Source organism: Malaya genurostris, chromosome 2, assembly GCF_030247185.1.
Source record: "Malaya genurostris strain Urasoe2022 chromosome 2, Malgen_1.1, whole genome shotgun sequence".
In the NCBI taxonomy this organism is placed as follows: Eukaryota; Metazoa; Arthropoda; class Insecta; order Diptera; family Culicidae; genus Malaya; species Malaya genurostris.
Genome location: NC_080571.1, coordinates 170,524,892 through 170,545,717, shown reverse-complemented (window position 1 = coordinate 170,545,717; position 20,826 = coordinate 170,524,892). Strand labels below are relative to the sequence as shown.

At 38.5% G+C, this 20,826-nt stretch overlaps 1 protein-coding gene across 4 annotated transcripts in view; it reads left to right on the top strand.

Annotated features, from left to right (window-relative positions):
- The window catches only part of LOC131432375 (integrator complex subunit 3 homolog), an 821,606-nt gene that overhangs the window by 507,492 nt on the left and 293,288 nt on the right, over positions 1-20,826 (top strand). Inside the window, exon 10 of one of the 4 annotated variants that reach the window (XM_058598610.1) lies at positions 18,191-18,395. The exons of the other annotated variants lie outside the window; for them this stretch is intronic. Within the exon in view, the coding sequence (XP_058454593.1) occupies positions 18,191-18,209 (19 nt within the window). The 3' untranslated portion in view covers positions 18,210-18,395. Of the gene's footprint in view, positions 1-18,190; positions 18,396-20,826 lie in introns of those variants that run through there. 4 annotated transcript variants of the gene reach the window in all.

Here is a 20,826-nt window from a genome sequence, read left to right as displayed (position 1 = left end):
TTGGTTTTTACTCAGCAAACGGTCGTTTACCTGTACATCACTTGGCTTCAGACGCTTAGCATCCTTTGGATCCTTCTCGGATCTATGGCGGTTTTTACCCATAGCTTGGGTAGGTAGACAACTGCGAATAAAAATAAAACAAAATCGAAATTAGTCGTAGTAGGTTATTCGTCTATCCACATCGAGTGTTAGATGACGAATGATCGAATTTTGACCACGGTTCCCCTTTTATACGCAGTCAGTTGTAGATATGTGCCTGACTACCTCAAAATCGTCGTCCTTGCGCGAAAAAGCCAAGCAAAAGTAAAGAGTTTTCCGCGTTGTTTTCAAAATTTGATAAAACTTAATATTTGAGTTGTTTGTGGTTATCTCACACTGTTCAAAATATTATCCTAAATTCCTGATCATATTTTTGATGAAATGGTGAAAGAATTATGTTGCTGCTTTTAATACAAGTCGAGATATTCACGATTAAGTTCTGCCCATTCTTCCATATGGCTAATTTTGAAATGGCACCCCATAGTAAAGTAAGTCGTATTCACGACAAAAGTCAACGCTGGAGAGCTCGGATCGGTCGGATCGGCATAATGCGGATAGCCTTTTAAGCCCGTATCCGAGCGAATTGCGCTGGGGTACGCTCCGCGCGTGCGGGTCGTAATTGAAAAATTCACTGCTTTAAGAGTATTGAACGAAGAGGTTGTGTTTCGAGTGTACTGACTCGCGAGTTAACGGCTGCTACCGAGACAATTCTAAGCATCAGGTAGTTAAAACTGCTAGTGCTCATAGCAAAGGCAATATTCGGGGCGTTTCCCGACTGGAAATCTAGCAACGAAGGCCATCCCGTTCGTACGCACAGAGGTGTAGAGACACAGAGGTGCGAGCGCATAGAAGTGACGAGTCACAGAGGTGCCATCGCATAAAGGTGCGAAGACGAAGGGGTGCAAAGGCACAGAGGTGCTAAAGCAACCCAGTGCTGATCTACCAGGTACCTGAATTTGTACGCTAAGTAGGATCGAAAGAGACGACATTTATCGCGAGGTGGTACACTGCAAGCATCTCATTTGATCGCCACCAAGAGCAACAGCACTGTACCTGGGGTCAGGTACAGGCAGCACACCAAGTTCAGTGGTGTCCACATCGACGGCAGAGCAACCGAGAAAAAGACAGAAGAATGCCAATTTAAAATCGTTGGAAGAGCTTCACGTCGTTCTTTACGATAGAGGAACAGACATCAGTTACAAGGTAGATTTAATTAAATTTATTATATTTTATTTCTCTTATAACTAAAATTTTACTAAGCATAAATTTTGATTTTCATTTTGATATTATTAATTTACAAAAAAACTGTTAATGTAATGGATGATCTCATGGAAGATCATCCGAATCCGATTCCCGATACTAGTAAGAGCTTAAATACTCCAAGAAATGATTTTAAATTTGATGCAAATTGCAAAGGATTTGACATCACATTTCTCTGAAGTTAAAGAAATCTGTAAGGTTAATAGAGATAAAATTCGAGTTGTTGTTAACGACTTGAAACAGGTAAACGATATTGTAACCTGGAAATTGACGGTGTTGTGACTAAAGCAAGTCTCACAGCCGATGATTTATTTAAAAATTGAGTTGGCCTTTTTAAAAACTCCATGCTTGAGGGAGTTAAGATACTCGAGTGCAAGCAATTGTACTGAGCATCTAATGTCTTATCGTTCCTCGGATTCGTTTCGAGTAACATTTGCCGGAGCTGCGTTGCCTAGCCATGTCTATATCGATAAAATTCGTCTTCCTGTTCGGCTTTTCGTACCGCATGTTATGAATTGCACGAACTGTAAAAAAATTCGGGCATACAGCTACTTATTGTAGTAATAAGTCCAAATGTATCAAATGTCAAGGACCTCATAAAGATAATCTTTGCGATAAAGTTATTGAAAAATGTGTTTATTGTGGGGGAGTCCTCATGATGATATTTCAGTATGCGCTGCATTTAAGTTGCGTAAAGACAAAATGAAGCTTTCTTTAAACAGCACGGTCTAAGCGCACTTATGCAGAAATGCTTAAAACGGTCATAGATGTCTCCCCCTTGGAAACCGAAAACGGTTTTTCAAATCTTGCGGAGCCAGAGGAATCTAACTCTGACGGAAATAGTGAAGATACCTCGTTTGTCACTCCTCAAGGGTCTGTTAAGCGGAGATTAACAAACCACAATATACAAAAAAAGACAACTAAAATTACACCTTCAAAGAAACATCCCAGTGTTAAAGCTAATAAACCAAATTTAAAAGCAAAAACTTTGCCTCCTGCAGCCGAATTCCGGTCACAATATTTCTTGAAAGAAAATAAAATTTCAGAGTTTTCGCCTATTTTCTTAATTTGGAATTCCCGTCATGGTCTGGAAGAAATTGTTTTGACACTTGAAAAGGAAAAAGATTTTTTTTGTCGTGAATACGACTTACTTTACTATGGGGCGCCTTTTCAAAATTAGCCATATGGAAGAATGGGCAGAACTTAATCGCGAATATCTCGACTTGTATTAATGGTAGCAACATAATTCTTTCACCATTTCATCAAAAATATGATCAGGAATTCAGGATAATATTTTGAACAGTGTGCGATAACCACAAACAACTCAAAAATTAAGTTTTCTTAAAATTTGAAAACAACGCGGAAAACTTTTTACTTTCGCTTGGGTTTTTCGCGCAAGGACGACGATTTTGAGATAGTCAGGCACATATCTTCAACTGAATGCGTATAAAAGGGGAACCGTGGTCGAAAATCGATCATTTCTTTTCGTGCGTTCGATGGAAGCAGACGTCGTGGGAGTGGAATCATCAACCAGCAGCGACAGAGAATGCACCTTCTGCGTGGTTAATAAAAACCTCAAACGCTCAGGTCGCATCTCTCATTCGCTTGCTGGCCATCGAGGCGCGAGGACCAGCCAGCAGCAGCAGCGGGAGTTAACCAGCAGCGAGAGAGAATGCACCTTCTGCGTGGTTAATAAAAACCTCAAACGCTCAGGTCGCATCTCTCATTCGCTTGCTGGCCATCGAGGCGCGAGGACCAGCCAGCAGCAGCAGCGGGAGTTAACCAGCAGCGAGAGAGAATGCACCTTCTGCGTGGTTAATAAAAACCTCAAACGCTCAGGTCGCATCTCTCATTCGCATGCTGGCCATCAAGGCGAGAGGACCAGCCAGCAGCAGCAGCGGGAGTTAACCAGCAGCGAGAGAGAATGCACCTTCTCTCAAACGCTCAGGTCGCATCTCTCATTCGCTTGCTGGCCATCGAGGCGCGAGGACCAGCCAGCAGCAGCAGCGGGAGTTAACCAGCAGCGAGAGAGAATGCACCTTCTGCGTGGTTAATAAAAACCTCAAACGCTCAGGTCGCATCTCTCATTCGCTTGCTGGCCATCAAGGCGAGAGGACCAGCCAGCAGCAGCAGCGAGAGAGAATGCACCTTCTGCGTGGTTAATAAAAACCTCAAACGCTCAGGTCGCATCTCTCATTCGCTTGCTGGCCATCAAGGCGAGAGGACCAGCCAGCAGCAGCAGCGGGAGTTAACCAGCAGCGAGAGAGAATGCACCTTCTGCGTGGTTAATAAAAACCTCAAACGCTCAGGTCGCATCTCTCATTCGCATGCTGGCCATCAAGGCGAGAGGACCAGCCAGCAGCAGCAGCGGGAGTTAACCAGCAGCGAGAGAGAATGCACCTTCTGCGTGGTTAATAAAAACCTCAAACGCTCAGGTCGCATCTCTCATTCGCTTGCTGGCCGTCGAAGCGCGTGGACCAGCCAGCAGCAGCAGCGGGAGTTAACCAGCAGCGAGAGAGAATGCACCTTCTGCGTGGTTAATAAAAACCTCAAACGCTCAGGTCGCATCTCTCATTCGCTTGCTGGCCATCGAAGCGCGTGGACCAGCCAGCAGCAGCAGCGGGAGTTAACCAGCAGCGAGAGAGAATGCACCTTCTGCGTGGTTAATAAAAACCTCAAACGCTCAGGTCGCATCTCTCATTCGCTTGCTGGCCATCGAAGCGCGTGGACCAGCCAGCAGCAGCAGCGGGAGTTAACCAGCAGCGAGAGAGAATGCACCTTCAGCGTGGTTAATAAAAACCTCAAACGCTCAGGTCGCATCTCTCATTCGCTTGCTGGCCATCGAAGCGCGTGGACCAGCCAGCAGCAGCAGCGGGAGTTAACCAGCAGCGAGAGAGAATGCACCTTCTGCGTGGTTAATAAAAACCTCAAACGCTCAGGTCGCATCTCTCATTCGCTTGCTGGCCATCGAAGCGCGTGGACCAGCCAGCAGCAGCAGCGGGAGTTAACCAGCAGCGAGAGAGAATGCACCTTCTGCGTGGTTCATAAAAACCTCAAACGCTCAGGTCGCATCTCTCATTCGCTTGCTGGCCACCAAGGCGAGAACCAGCAGCGACTGAAACTGGATTCTGAGTCTGTTATTGGATCTAAATTTAGGTCTTGAACTCAGGGTCCAGTTCTCTATTCCAGACTTCTATTCGGTTGTTCTTAAAACCATAATAATACTCCTAAAGAATTATGCGGAATTTACTTTACTGTACCTCTATACAACCCATTTTTTATTCATGGCGAAAAATCGTCTTCAAATTTCAGAGCTTAGTTCCGGAATATGAGTTTAGAATTCAGAGTCTGCGTGCTGAACTGGATTCTGGAAAATGATTGTAGTTCTAGAACTAAAATCCAACTGAGTTCTGAGTCTGTTCTATGTTCTAAATTTAATTCTTGAACTCAGATCCAGTTATTAATTTCAGAATTCTTCAAATCGGTTCTTTTGTCGTGAATACGACTTACTTTACTATGGGGTGCCTTTTCAAAATTTACCCTCTGAGAGAGTGATAAGTTTTTGATCGTGAATATCTATTGTTGTATCTAATGAATCAACATAATTCTTGCGACATGCCATCGGAAATATGATCACAATTTTATGATAAAATTTTCAGTTTTGTGACATAGTCTCAAATAATTCAAAATTAAACTTTTCTGAAATGTTTGGTATAAACGAGTATCGAAGAGGATAATTCATATGGCGCGTTTGCCTTTCTCGTATTTTTAAAGCTCATAGCTCAGTGATCTGTGAAAGGATTTATATAATCTAACTACCAATAGAATCGAAATTTTTCAATTTAAACGTGTATAGCAAAAGCATTGAAGTATTTCAATAGTACACTATTGAAAAACTTGTCTCATTTGATCCATGTCAACACCAGCCAATCAGAACGCGTTCTAAGGAAGAGAACGAAATATCTGCTGCTGTACAACAAATCGTCCGGGAAAAATGTTCCGAGAAGTGGTGAATATCGCAGTGAGTTCCTCAATTTGGTCCTTGTGAATGCTAGAAACCAATCCCTACAACATATTGATAGTTTCTTTCAATAAATTATGCAAATCCGAAATGAAATAATCGACATTAAAATTCTATATGCGGCTATTTTTATAGCCGTTAGGACCGCCCATTAGTGAAAAAGCTACAAACGAAATCAGGTAGAAACAAGCCTCTCAATAAAAAGTGAAGCCTTCTTTGTTTTTGCGCAAAATGTGCAAAGGGGAATGCTTGCATAATTCATACAATTGATCAACTAATTGATATTCGGAAGTGTTAAGGAACATGTCAGTTGTTTTCGTATTCACGACATCCAGTTATGTCTCTGACATTACCCACCCGCCTTTTTCCTCTTCAACACTTTTCGGAAGAAATTCAAATAGAAAATTGTTTTAGTGATAAAATTGAGTCAGCCCATTGAAAAGCTATTAAGTAGAAGTGATGGAAGCATTATGTGTGCAGTATTATCTACAAAAGAGAAGATGGTGTCGACGTCAAGAGAAAATGAAGCTGCTTCGCGACCGTCGATTCATGAGGGATGTTTGGCTGAAAAGTTCATCAACTTATTAGATCAACCCCTAATGCGATTCCTTTAAAATATGAAAGAACTACAACAGTACCGGTCCACTTGCAAGTTCTTACTACATTGAGATATCTTGGCTCAGGTAATATGTTCGTATAATCAAATGTAATGTTCATAAGAAAACATATACTAAATTAGCGTACTCTAGATAATTAACTTGTTTTAGGATCTCACCAAGTAACAGTCGGGCAAGATTATTTATTAGCAACGTGTCATCGTATATTGAGAAACGTTATTGCTGCAATAGACAAGTATCTAATGGGAGAACTTATAATTTTCCGGACGAATGATGCTGAGCAAACTCGAATCAAACAAGCGTTTTTCCCCGGTGTGATTGGTACTATTGATTGTACGCATGTTGCTATTTTAAGCCCTCCAAAAGATGTTGAGCACGTTTACTTGAACAGAAAAGGATACCATTCAAAGAATGTCCAACTCATATGTGATTTAGAGCTCCGCATATTGAACGTTAATGCAAAATTTGGAGGTTCTAGTCACGACGCATTTATTTGGAAGCGTAGCCAAGGGCGTCGATTTTTGAAGCAAAGATACGATAATGGATGCAGAAGCACTTATTTGTTGGGAGATGGAGGTTACCCTACTGAGCCATGGCTTCTTGTGCCGTATGCCAGGACTATGAGACAAGCGGAAATCGATTTCAACACAGCTCATTGTAAGGCTCGAAATCCTATCGAACGGTGTAACGGTTGTCTGAAATCCAGATTTAGATGTATTTCTCGTGACTCGCTTTTGCGATATAATAAGGATCTGTGTGGTCAGATTATTAATTGTTGTGTGATAATTCACAACTTCCTCGTCAAATATAAGTATCCAATAGAAGAAATATTGGATGAAAATCTGAATAATGAGGGTAACGACGTTATCCAGGATGCGAATCAGTTTGGTTATGATGATGATGATGATGATAATGACAGATTATTGGACGTAGGAAGAAGAGAAAGACAGCATATTGCTGATAACTACTTCCGTTAAAATTTATAATTCAACATTCAATGTAATTTACATGAAAAGAAAAAAACATTCTTTACGTTCACATCGTTCTTGATTAAGTATCAGTACGATTGAGCCTTTGCCTCTTCAATATTCAACATTTTCTCCTTCAGCAGAAGCCTTCGCTTCATGTATTCTTTCTTGTCCGCTTGTATGGTTTCAAGGCACTTGAACACGCTGATTTCGAAGCTCTGCATTCGGCCTCGGCTTTCCTCTTGGAAGTGTCGCTGTTACACTTGGCCGTGTAGCTGTTCTTTGATCGGCAGGTTGTATGGTAAGAACCATCATATGTTCTTTCTGCTGGCGTTGATGTACCATCACTAACAGGATCAAAATTTGTTGGAGTGTCGGGCGTATAAGAACGCATTCCAATGACACTGGGATGTAGTTTCTCTAATTCTTCCAAGAACTCGATGTTCGCGTAAGAAACGACGCCGTTCTGCGAGTCCTCAAGTATTACAGTCTAATAATAATTATGCTCAGAAACAACGTTTTCTTACAGGTTCATTGAAACCACCTTCTTGTGTTTTTCCATCTCCAGCTAGTATACTCTGCATGATAGCGAGAATAATTTTATCAAATTCCGAAAGTGTGTCTTTCTTCTTTTTCAATAAGCCGTTCTCCCCGCTTTGACGGTTTTGAATCACCAACCACTTTGCCTTGGTTTTTTTGTTTAAGATTCCGCTACGATAGCCCCCACTGATCGGGTGTCTTGGTAGCTCCTCCTATAGCATTTAATATGTTGCTTAACGCAGTTCATTTTTGTTTTTGAAGATCTTTGTCTTGTGAAGTCTGAAATCGGTTATTGGCGAAGTCTAAATTTTCAGCCATGTATTCTACCAAATGCTCCTTTTGCTCCATGGACAGGTATTTGTTAAGCCTACAAACAACAATATGTTAAATCGAAAAATTTATTACAATTTCACCCAATGTTATAAACTTACGCTGAGGAAGTTGACATTATCAATATTTTGTTGTCGATTAACACTTTTCCTTCGTTAACCCCCGTATTCGAACGGCATACGAATGTTTACAAAACAAGCTTTTCAACACAAACATGGAAAAATATCGCGGGTTACTTTGATGCGTGTGCTGTCCAAATTTCGGTGCGGCTCGTTATAGAATCTCTTTCTCGTCGATTGATCGGAATACGTTGAGAAGAAAAGAAAATATTTTAAAGAGAAAGACATTCTACGATTTTCTTCTCTTCTGCCAATGGAATTCACCGTAATGTGCACCAAAATGTGCAAAGGGGAATGCTTGCATAATTCATACAATTGATCAACTAATTGATATTCGGAAGTGTTAAGGAACATGTCAGTTGTTTTCGTATTCACGACATCCAGTTATGTCTCTGACATTACCCACCCGCCTTTTTCCTCTTCAACACTTTTCGGAAGAAATTCAAATAGAGAATTGTTTTAGTGATAAAATTGAGTCAGCCCATTGAAAAGCTATTAAGTAGAAGTGATGGAAGCATTATGTGTGCAGTATTATCTACCAAAGAGAAGATGGTGTCGACGTCAAGAGAAAATGAAGCTGCTTCGCGACCGTCGATTCATGAGGGATGTTTGGCTGAAAAGTTCATCAACTTATTAGATCAACCCCTAATGCGATTCCTTTAAAATATGAAAGAACTACAACAGTACCGGTCCACTTGCAAGTTCTTACTACATTGAGATATCTTGGCTCAGGTAATATGTTCGTATAATCAAATGTAATGTTCATAAGAAAACATATACTAAATTAGCGTACTCTAGATAATTAACTTGTTTTAGGATCTCACCAAGTAACAGTCGGGCAAGATTATTTATTAGCAACGTGTCATCGTATATTGAGAAACGTTATTGCTGCAATAGACAAGTATCTAATGGGAGAACTTATAATTTTCCGGACGAATGATGCTGAGCAAACTCGAATCAAACAAGCGTTTTTCCCCGGTGTGATTGGTACTATTGATTGTACGCATGTTGCTATTTTAAGCCCTCCAAAAGATGTTGAGCACGTTTACTTGAACAGAAAAGGATACCATTCAAAGAATGTCCAACTCATATGTGATTTAGAGCTCCGCATATTGAACGTTAATGCAAAATTTGGAGGTTCTAGTCACGACGCATTTATTTGGAAGCGTAGCCAAGGGCGTCGATTTTTGAAGCAAAGATACGATAATGGATGCAGAAGCACTTATTTGTTGGGAGATGGAGGTTACCCTACTGAGCCATGGCTTCTTGTGCCGTATGCCAGGACTATGAGACAAGCGGAAATCGATTTCAACACAGCTCATTGTAAGGCTCGAAATCCTATCGAACGGTGTAACGGTTGTCTGAAATCCAGATTTAGATGTATTTCTCGCTTTTGCGATATAATAAGGATCTGTGTGGTCAGATTATTAATTGTTGTGTGATAATTCACAACTTCCTCGTCAAATATAAGTATCCAATAGAATAAATATTGGATGAAAATCTGAATAATGAGGGTAACGACGTTATCCAGGATGCGAATCAGTTTGGTTATGATGATGATGATGATGATGATGATAATGACAGATTATTGGACGTAGGAAGAAGAGAAAGACAGCATATTGCTGATAACTACTTCCGTTAAAATTTATAATTCAACATTCAATGTAATTTACATGAAAAGAAAAAAACATTCTTTACGTTCACATCGTTCTTGATTAAGTATCAGTACGATTGAGCCTTTGCCTCTTCAATATTCAACATTTTCTCCTTCAGCAGAAGCCTTCGCTTCATGTATTCTTTCTTGTCCGCTTGTATGGTTTCAAGGCACTTGAACACGCTGATTTCGAAGCTCTGCATTCGGCCTCGGCTTTCCTTTTGGAAGTGTCGCTGTTACACTTGGCCGTGTAGCTGTTCTTTGATCGGCAGGTTGTATGGTAAGAACCATCATATGTTCTTTCTGCTGGCGTTGATGTACCATCACTAACAGGATCAAAATTTGTTGGAGTGTCGGGCGTATAAGAACGCATTCCAATGACACTGGGATGTAGTTTCTCTAATTCTTCCAAGAACTCGATGTTCGCGTAAGAAACGACGCCGTTCTGCGAGTCCTCAAGTATTACAGTCTAATAATAATTATGCTCAGAAACAACGTTTTCTTACAGGTTCATTGAAACCACCTTCTTGTGTTTTTCCATCTCCAGCTAGTATACTCTGCATGATAGCGAGAATAATTTTATCAAATTCCGAAAGTGTGTCTTTCTTCTTTTTCAATAAGCCGTTCTCCCCGCTTTGACGGTTTTGAATCACCAACCACTTTGCCTTGGTTTTTTTGTTTAAGATTCCGCTACGATAGCCCCCACTGATCGGGTGTCTTGGTAGCTCCTCCTATAGCATTTAATATGTTGCTTAACGCAGTTCATTTTTGTTTTTGAAGATCTTTGTCTTGTGAAGTCTGAAATCGGTTATTGGCGAAGTCTAAATTTTCAGCCATGTATTCTACCAAATGCTCCTTTTGCTCCATGGACAGGTATTTGTTAAGCCTACAAACAACAATATGTTAAATCGAAAAATTTATTACAATTTCACCCAATGTTATAAACTTACCCTGAGGAAGTTGACATTATCAATATTTTGTTGTCGATTAACACTTTTCCTTCGTTAACCCCCGTATTCGAACGGCATACGAATGTTTACAAAACAAGCTTTTCAACACAAACATGGAAAAATATCGCGGGTTACTTTGATGCGTGTGCTGTCCAAATTTCGGTGCGGCTCGTTATAGAATCTCTTTCTCGTCGATTGATCGGAATACGTTGAGAAGAAAAGAAAATATTTTAAAGAGAAAGACATTCTACGATTTTCTTCTCTTCTGCCAATGGAATTCACCGTAAAAGTAAAACAAGTACAAATAATCGGAACTATTGTTTTTTTTTTAAGTAAAAATACATTTTTTTTAAATAATATCTTTTTTTTTCTTCAAAAAATACATTTCTTTTAAATCATATCTTTTGAATCACTCGGCCGATTGTGCTAATGTTTGTGTATGTTATCAATAAATGCCAATATTTTTTAGGAAAAATATGCGAATATTGTAAAGTTGAAGTTTTGTCATTTGTATACCCTTTTTACAGTTTTCATGGTAGGTAGACCAATGGGCCTGTTTTACAATCTAAAAGTGGTAAAAATGTGTTCATATTATAATCACCATAAATAAATGGACGCGCATGGTCGTAAACTACGAAATTTAAAAAAAAATCTCAAAACCCAAAAAAAACGCATCGCTAATTTTTGAATATGTTATGTAAAAATGTTAAGCTTTCAAAGAAGAAAATAAAATTACATAGTGCCCATCGGTCTACCTACCATGAAAACCGTCCAAAGGGTATACAAATGATGTTCTAAAACACAATACTTCAACTTTAAAATATTCGCATATTTTTCCTAAAAACTATAAACATTCATTGACAACATATTCAAAATTTAGCAGAATCGATTTTTTGATCCAATAATCGGTTTTTTGATCTACCCTAACACAGAAATGGTCACCCAAATGACAAAATAAAATAATACGGGTTTAATATTTTTCGATCGAGAACGATTCTTATAAATATTACGAAATTCCGAGAAATGCATACATACACACACCCACACACACACACACACACACACACAGACACACATGTTTCGTACTCGACGAACTGAGTCAAATGGAATCGGTTCAATAGTCGGTTTTCACAGTGATTGCATAACCTTTCTATATGAGAAAGGCGAAAAGGCTGAATTGAGACATTTGGGCATTCAAAATAGCTTAGTAATGAAAAATTTCATCCAATGTTGGATAGGCTTGCTGAATTTTATTCCTAAAAAATTGTCTTTCTTAATTTCTTCCGCAAAAACGATGAAGAGAAACTTTTTTTCTTTGTCATTAACTAGTGTCAAAAAATATCTTCCGGACCATGACCGGAATTCCAATTTAAGAAAATATGTGAAATCTCTATGCAATTTTCTTTTTTCCGAAGAACTTTGTGAGCAAAGCTCAGCTGTTGAATTCGCAAATAAGAAAGATAGAAGAAAGTTTTCGGAAATTATAGAATAGATTTTCGCAGCATTCAATATTTCTGAACCTCTAAAGACCATCATAACGGCATTCTATTGGAAGGAACTTTTTTGGAACAGTTATCAGCTCAATGGCCAGTTCTCTCATGTTTTGTATCATTTGATGGATGATTTATCATCCGCCGCAAATGATTCAGTCACTGTCCTGTAGTGGAATTGTCGAAGCATCATGCCAAAACTTGATTCATTTAAGGTTTTGTTGCATAGTCAAAAATGTGATGTATTTGCTTTGTGTAAAACATGGCTTACATCAAACATAGCCTTAAATTTTGATGACTTTAACATTATACGTCTCGATAGAGACTCTCCGTATGGCGGAGTGCATTTTATGAATTAGGAAATGTTATTTCTTTTATAGATTAAACATTCCTTCGACTTCTAGTATAGAAGTTGTTGCTTGTCAAATAAACATTAAAGGAAAAGATATTTGCATTGCTTAGGTATATATTCCTCCTAGAGCACAAGTTGGACAGCGACAGCTTAACGAAATTGTCGAAGCCCTTCCAGCTTCACGTTTGATTCTGGCAGATTTCAATTCGCACGGAATGATGTGGGGTTCCGTTTACAATGATTAAATGACGGTATTAAATATGGGTAGCATGACACGGATCCCAAGACCTCCTGCACTTCCAAGTGGTATAGATTTATCTCTTTGCTCGACTTCAATTCTACTAGATTGCACCTGGAAAATAATTCCTGATTGTAAATTGGTAGCGATCATTTACCAATCATCATCTCAATTAGGAGTAACAAATGTATTGCTAATTCAGTCAATTTTCGATATGATTTGACAAAAAATATTGACAGGTTTAAATACCAAAGTAATATTTCAAGTGTCTTAACTTCAATGCACAGTGGTCCGGATCCACAATTTAAGGGGACAAAAACATTTGTGGCTTAGCCTTATACTTTAGAGCTATGATGTCTTCGAAACAAATGATCAGTGAAAGATAAGCCATATTTTGAAGTATATGGTATTAGGGTGGTTCTAATTATTAGGGTGATCCAAAAATTATTTTCCGTATGTGTTGAGATAGAGGACTGCGTCTTTCGGCAAAATTGTAGGAAAACTTATATCAAGTAACTTTGCCGAAAACAGTATTGTAGTATCTCTAACGGTTTTAGTGTTACAGCTATTTTAATAGATCAACTTAGGGTGTTCCTAAAAAAATCAGATTTTTTGCTCTAGCTTTCTTAATATTCACTTCTCGATTTTGGTGTCTTTGAATATCTTTTAGAGTTTGTTGAAACCAATTTTTTTATGACTAGCGCATTCAGGTAGCGTTTTCTGAACCGAAGTTATGAGCAAAACTAGTTCAAAAACAGATCATTTTTAAACTGCTATATCTAACATTGGAGCAGACGAAAAAAAAATCGGTTTGTTTCATTTGATAGAAAATACTTTCGAGCATGTTTATAGAAAAAATGGCGGAGGAGATATTTTTTTAAATTTTTTAAATGGTGTTCAAACATTGGGTTTTTTCATTGAAAAATGCTCTTTCATGTAAGACATTTATCTGCTATACATATTAAAATAAGGTATTGCTGTCTTCTAGCGTGTTAAAATTAAAAATGTTAATTCAGCTGCATAATCGGGAAGATGGTGTACACTCACGTTGGTTGTTACTCTATTCGATAATGCTATTACAGGATCAGACGTTAAAAGAAATCGTTTGAATACATCCTCTAGATTCACTAAACGATTGAAGTTCTGCGGATGGAACTGCCTATACTTGCGAATTGATTTATTTCGACTCTCTTGCGCTTCCTTACTGTACAATATTTGCTATCTGTTTGGTTCCCTTGCGATTGATTGTTGAGCAAAAAGGCTGGATAATCTGGAACAACAATTATCCTTCATCTGTTTCCCTTTGCTGCCCAGAATAATAATCTTTCAAAAGGAAAACACGGAACTAACAGCAGGAAGTGGACAAAGTAAATGCAGAAATTGCAGAGCTTTCTCCCACAGTACTGGGGAAAGTATTTGTATCAACGAAGCTAGTGTTCTGCCTGAACGATACGAGAGTGTTAAACGACATAACAGGCATACACTCCCAAGCTTGGTACATATGCAGGCGCTCAGGAAAAGCTCTGAATTTTTCAAGAACTGAAACAAATGAGAAGGATCCAAACAAATATCAATTTGGAATTCCGCCTCTTCACGCAATGATTCGATCTATGGAACTTTTGCTAAAAGTGAGTTATTGTTTGCACATTGAGAAACCGACATGGCGCGTGTCCCGACAAAATCAGCATGTCAAGGAGCAAGAGACAAACATTCTAACGGCATTAAAAGAGCGGCTAGGGTTACATATTAGCAAAGACAACATATCCAGCTCGCACATTTCTAGCATAAATCATTGGAAACATCCTTTTTTGCGAGCATGGTGCCCTCAGGTGAGTCCGCATCGAATCTCGTACATTGAAGTAGGGAAGATAAACGTCAAAATCTTGCGCGCCAAAATAGCAGCACTGCGCACCCACACAATTGACATGATATGTTGAATGTGATGCCGTGTGATGGCGTTCCTATACTGAAGATTGATTTCGCTCCAAGCTGACAGGGTCTAGCATTGGTGAACCATTACCTGAAGGCGGCAACTCGAATGATGGTATCTGGGCCCATAGATTTTTCAAAGAATATAACACAGTAGCGCAAATCATCGAGTTAAATGGAAGTATACTTGAACGGTGTTTTTATAATCTTAACGTTGATAAACAGCAATGTGAAGATTTCGGTACCTGCTTTCCAGGAGAATTCGTTTTGTGGAGCTGTATGGATGGTATGCTCTGTCGCCATCCGTGCATAAACTTCTGGTACATGGGACTGCAATGATAAAACATGCTTTGCTTCCTATTGGTATGTACAGTAAGGAAGTGCAAGAGAGTCGAAATAAATCAATTCGCAAGTATAGGCAGTTCCATCCGCAGAACTTCAATCGTTTAGTGAATCTAGAGGATGTATTCAAACGATTTCTTTTAACGTCTGATCCTGTAATAGCATTATCGAATAGAGTAACAACCAACGTGAGTGTACACCATCTTCCCGATTATGCAGCTGAATTAACATTTTTAATTTTAAAACGCTAGAAGAAAGCAATACCTTATTTTAATATGTATAGCAAATAAATGTCTTACATGAAAGAGCATTTTTCAATGAAAAAACCCAATGTTTGAACACAATTTAAAAAATTTAAAAAAATATCTCCTCCGCCATTTTTTCAATAAACATGCTCGAAAGTATTTTCTGTCAAATGAAACAAACCGATTTTTTTTCGTTTGCTCCAATGTTAGATATAGCAGTTTAAAAATGATCTGTTTTTGAACAAGTTTTGCTCATAACTTCGGTTCAGAGAACGCTACCTGAATGCGCTAGTCATAAAAAAATTGGTTTCAACAAACTCTAAAAGATATTCAAAGACACCAAAATCGAGAAGTGAATATTAAGAAAGCTAGAGCAAAAAATCAGATTTTTTTAGGAACACCCTAAGTTGATCTATTAAAATAGCTGTAACACTAAAACCGTTAGGGATACTACAATACTGTTTTCGGCAAAGTTGCTTGATATAAGTTTTCCTATAATTTTGCCGAAAGATGCAGTCCTCTATCTCAACACATACGGAAAATAATTTTTGGATCACCCTAATAATTAGAACCACCCTAATACCATATGCTTCAAAATATGGCTTATCTTTCACTGATCATTTGTTCCGAAGACATCATAGCTCTAAAGTATAAGGCTAAGCCACAAATGTTTTTGTCCCCCTAAATTGTGGATCCGGACCACTGTGCAATGGAAGAGCTCCCCACACTTGAAGAATATGACTTCCTCGTTTGTTCGATTCTTAAGGCCGCAGAACAAGCACTAACCAAACAATTTCTTAGTCCATCGTCTAACAGAAAGCCTCCAAACCCTTGGTGGGACAAAGAGTGCTCAGATGCTAAGCACGCGAAACAAAATGCTTTCAAGACGTTTTTAAAACGAGGAGGAGGAACTCCTCAGAATTTTGAAAAATTCTTGACTTTAGAAACAAAGTACAAGAGCATACTTCGGGCCAAGAAATGTAGCTATTGGAGAGTGAGGAATACTCGAACCGATGGATATTTGATTTTGCGAGGAAAGTTTGTACAGATTCTGTTCCTATTAGGGAGTCTTCTTAAAATAATGGTTGGAATGATGGAGTTTTCCATAGCACTCATGTCTTGTAACAATAACGCTCCTGGGTTGGACAGAATTAAATTCAACTTGGTGAAGAATCTGCCCGACCTCGCAAAAAGACGTTTGTTGGAATTGTTCATCAAGCTTCTTGTTCAAAATATTGTTCCACCGGACTTGAGGCAAGTGAAAGTTATCGCCATTCAAAAGCCGAGGAAACCAGCTTCCAATTATAACTCATATAGACCCATTGCGATGTTATACTGCATTTGTTGTCAGATACTCAGTTTGGCCGTAGAAGTAAAGGGACGAATAATTGCCTTGCATTACTTTCGTCTGACATCTAAATTGCCTTCGCTCAAAAACAACAAATGGCATCTGTACTTTTTAGGGGAGCGGGTCATTGCGCCGAAAGCCATTTCGCCGAAAGTCGTTTCGCCGAAAGGGTCATTTCGCCGAAAGGGTCATTTCGCCGAAAGGGTAATTTCGAATACATCATATTATTTTTTTTTGTGTTATTATGCCTCCTGTATAACTGATGTGGGGCAGCGACATAACCGAAGCCAAGATGGCTCGACGGCATAAAGCCGCCGAGGCGACGCCGGCTGAGTTGGCCGCCGACCCGCCGTCGGAAGCGGCGGTCTCTTGCATACAAACCTGTAACCGCCTCGTTTGCCCGGTCTACTCAAAGCTAGGTTTCTTTGCTTTAGTTAGGTCCGAGCGAGCGGTAGCGACATTCGGCGAAATGACCCTTTCGGCGAAATGACCCTTTCGGCGAAATGACATTCGGCGAAACGGCTTTCGGCGACATGACGCTGATCCATTTTTTAGACATTAAAGGAGCATTTGATTCAGTTCTCATTGATGTTTTTTCAGACCTCCACCAACATGGACTCCAAGCGGTTATAAATAATTATTTGCACAACCTATTGTCAGAGAAACGCATGCATATTTCACATGGCGATTTGGCAACATTCAGAATTAGGTCTCCCGCAAGGCTCATGCCTCAATCCGCTCCTCTATAATTTTTACGCGAATGACATTGACAGCTGTCTCGTAACCCCATGTACACTAAGACAATTGACAAATGATGGCGTGGTTTCAGTTACTGTACCCAAAGCTATTGATCTGCCTAAACCATTGCAAGATACCTTAGATAACTTGTTCGTTTGGGCTGTTCATCTGGGTATCGAGTTCTCTGCGGAGAAAACAGAGCTGGTCGTCTTGTCAAGAAAGCATGATCCCGCGCAGCTTCAGCTTCATATGATGGGAAGAATGATCCAACAGGTTTTGACTTTCAAATACCTTGGGGTGTGGTTTGATACCAAATACACGTGGGGTGGTATCTGATAACAAAATGCCAACAAAGAGTAAATTTTCTTCGAACAATAACAGCATCTTGGTTGGGTGTTCATCCGCAAGATCTAATAAAATTGTATCAGACAACGATACTTTCAGTGATGGAATATGGAAGCGTTTGCTTTCGTTCCGCTGCAAACTCTCATATTATCAAATTAGAGCGAATTCAATATCGTTGTTTGCGAATTGCTTCAAGCTGCATGCATTCGACACATACAATGAGTCTTGAAGTTCTGGCGGGAGTTCTTCCATTGAAAAATCGTTTTTGGGAGCTTTCATCGCGACTGCTAATAAGATGTGAGGTACTGAATCCCCTGGTTATTAATAACTTCGAACGGCTAGTTGAGCTTCAATCTCAAACAAGATTCATGATAGTATATTTTAACTATATGTCACAGGAAATCAGAGGTACGTGGAATTCCGGAACACCTACAATCGATGGAAATCCCTAAAATAAATCAGGCATATTGACTCTGAGAAAATATTTTACACGGACGGATCACGAATTGAGGAGGTTACTGGTTTTGGTATATTCAACAATAATGTTTCGGTTTAATTTAGGCTTCAAGAACCTGCATCTGTTTATATAGCATTGTTAGCAGCAGTTCATTATAGTTGGAGTGTAATCGTCACATTATCTCCAAACCATTTTTTTCTCTTCACAGAAAGTCTGAGTGCAATTGAAGCCATTTGCCTAAACGCTGGCCAAAATGAGCCGTTTTTCTTGGGCAAAATAAAACAATACCTAAACGACATATTGAATAATAATTATCAAATCACTATAGTCTGGGTCCCGACTCATTGCTCCATTCCAGGCAATGAAAGAGCCGATATTTAAGCCAAACGTGGTGCTATTGAGGGTGAAATTTATAAGAGACCGATTACTTCCAACGAATTCTATAGCGCGTCTCGCCAAAGAACACTTGCCAGCTGGCAAGCTTCTTGGGATGAAGATGATCTGGGTCGGTGGATGCAGTAAAGTACTATGTATTGTTGATGCCACGGCGAAGAAAAACTTGACTTGTATATTGCCTATGAAATAAACGTATGTATAAAAAAAGAATATTGAACTTTCCACTCTGAATCTTTGCCAAGATTGAGTTAAAACTCTAAGGCTTGTTTTGAACAAAAAAAATTAGGAACAAGTTTTTTTATTTGTTTATTATTTTTTATGTGTTTTTCATTGTATTAACTTTAAAGGTTGTTTTATGGAATCGCTGCGAAAGACGTTTTAAGGAAAAGACGCACATTTCATATCTTTGACAAATTTTGGTGTCTTTATAAGATTTTACAGTATAGGCTGTTGAAAACGGTTCTTATTTGAAAACGCGAAATTTCAAAAAATCATATATACACACATATATATATATATATATATATATATATATATATATATATATATATATATATATATATATATATATATATATATATATATATATATATGATTTTTTGAAATTCCGCGTTTTCAAATAAGAACCGTTTTCAACGAAAAATTTTAATAAAGATACCAAAAAATTCTAAATAAAATCTTATAAAGATACCAAAATTCGTCAAAGATATGAAATGTGCGTCTTTCCCTTAGCTTTCCTTAAAACCTCTTTCGCAGCGATTCTATGAAACATGTATATATATATATATATATATATATATATATATATATATATATATATATATATATATATATATATATATACTTATTTATATAAACAATCCTAAGGAATACTATAAAACCAAATAGAAATCATGTCGAAGTATCTGCAGCAAGTCCCGAAGGCCCAAACGATTTATCTATACGCATGGGCTGAAAAGACCCGGGCCTAACAAAGAGAGCATGGTTTTTGATTAAAAAAACTGTTTTTATCGACGTAATCTCCACCAAGAATAACGTAAACGTTTTGGCGCCGCTTTAACAGTTTAATATCATATTTGTAGAACGGTTTTTCCTTTTCTACTAAATAGGCCCCATTTTCAGCGATAACCTGTTCATTCGTGCGAAATTTCTTGCAGGTGAGCCTTTTTTCAGGTATGCGAACAGCCAGTAGTCTCTGGGAGCCAAATCTGGCGAATATGGTGGATGTGGGAGCAATTCGAAAATTCAATTCATGTAGTTTTATCATTGTTTTGATTGATTTGTGACACGGTGCGTTGTCTTCATGAAACGAATTTTTTTCTTTACCATATGCGGTCGTTTCTTTTCAATTTCAGCCTTCAAACGCTCCAATAACGCTGTATAATATTCACTGTTAATGGTATTTCACTTCTCAAGATAGTCGATAAATATTTCACCACGCACGTACTAAAATACCGAGGCCATAACCTTTCCAGCTGATTGTTGTGCCTTCGGGACGAGGTTCACCAGTTGCTGTCCACATGACGATCCGATTCCGGAGTGAAGTGATGAATCCATTTTTTATCCATTTTCACATATCGACTCAAAAATTCTAGTTTGATACGTTAAAACATGCCCAAACAGTACTCAGAATCATCAACACGTTTTCGTTTTTGGTCAACAGTGGTCAAAAACAGCATCTACTTTGAACAAAGCTTTCTCATAGTCAAATATAAAGTAATATAAAGCTAACATGTTCTTTTGATATCTTTACGATGTCAGCTAACTCACGCAACTTCACTTTTCGATCATTCAAAACTATTTTGTGGATTTTTTTATGTTCTTATGTGTTACCGCCTCATTTGGACGGCCACTGCGTTCTGCATCATTGGTGTCTCTATGGCCACGTTTGAAGTCAGTTGTTTCTATTGGGGCGGAATCACCATAACACTTTTCAAGCCACTACTTCGCTTGAACGGTATTTTTCCCATCAAGAAGCAGTGTAAAATTAAAACACGAAATTGGTTTTGATCTATTGTTTTTTAAAATAACAAAAGTATCGTCACTCTTAGCAAAATAATTCACAAACTAATGAATAGAATATCATGAAATTTCAACAGCTGTCTTTTTAAGGTTAGTACTGGAAAAAGGTGACTAATAAAACTAGCGCCATCTGTGTGTTAGGCCCGGAATTTTACAGTTTGACGCATGGTCAAACAATATGTTCTTCTACACTCAATATTTTCAGTTTCTTGCTATTTCCTCAAGAAGACAAAAAAGTTACGATGGTTTCTTTGATGCTGTAAATTATTTCTGCGATTTGGTTTCAAATTTTCTTTTATTTGTTTCCTGGACATAGATTGATTTTTTGGCAGACTTCGTTATAAATGCGCATCATTTGTTTTATATTTATTTTCGGAGAAATTTGACGACTTCTGAGTTGGTGGCTGGGAGCATAAAATTTTAGTT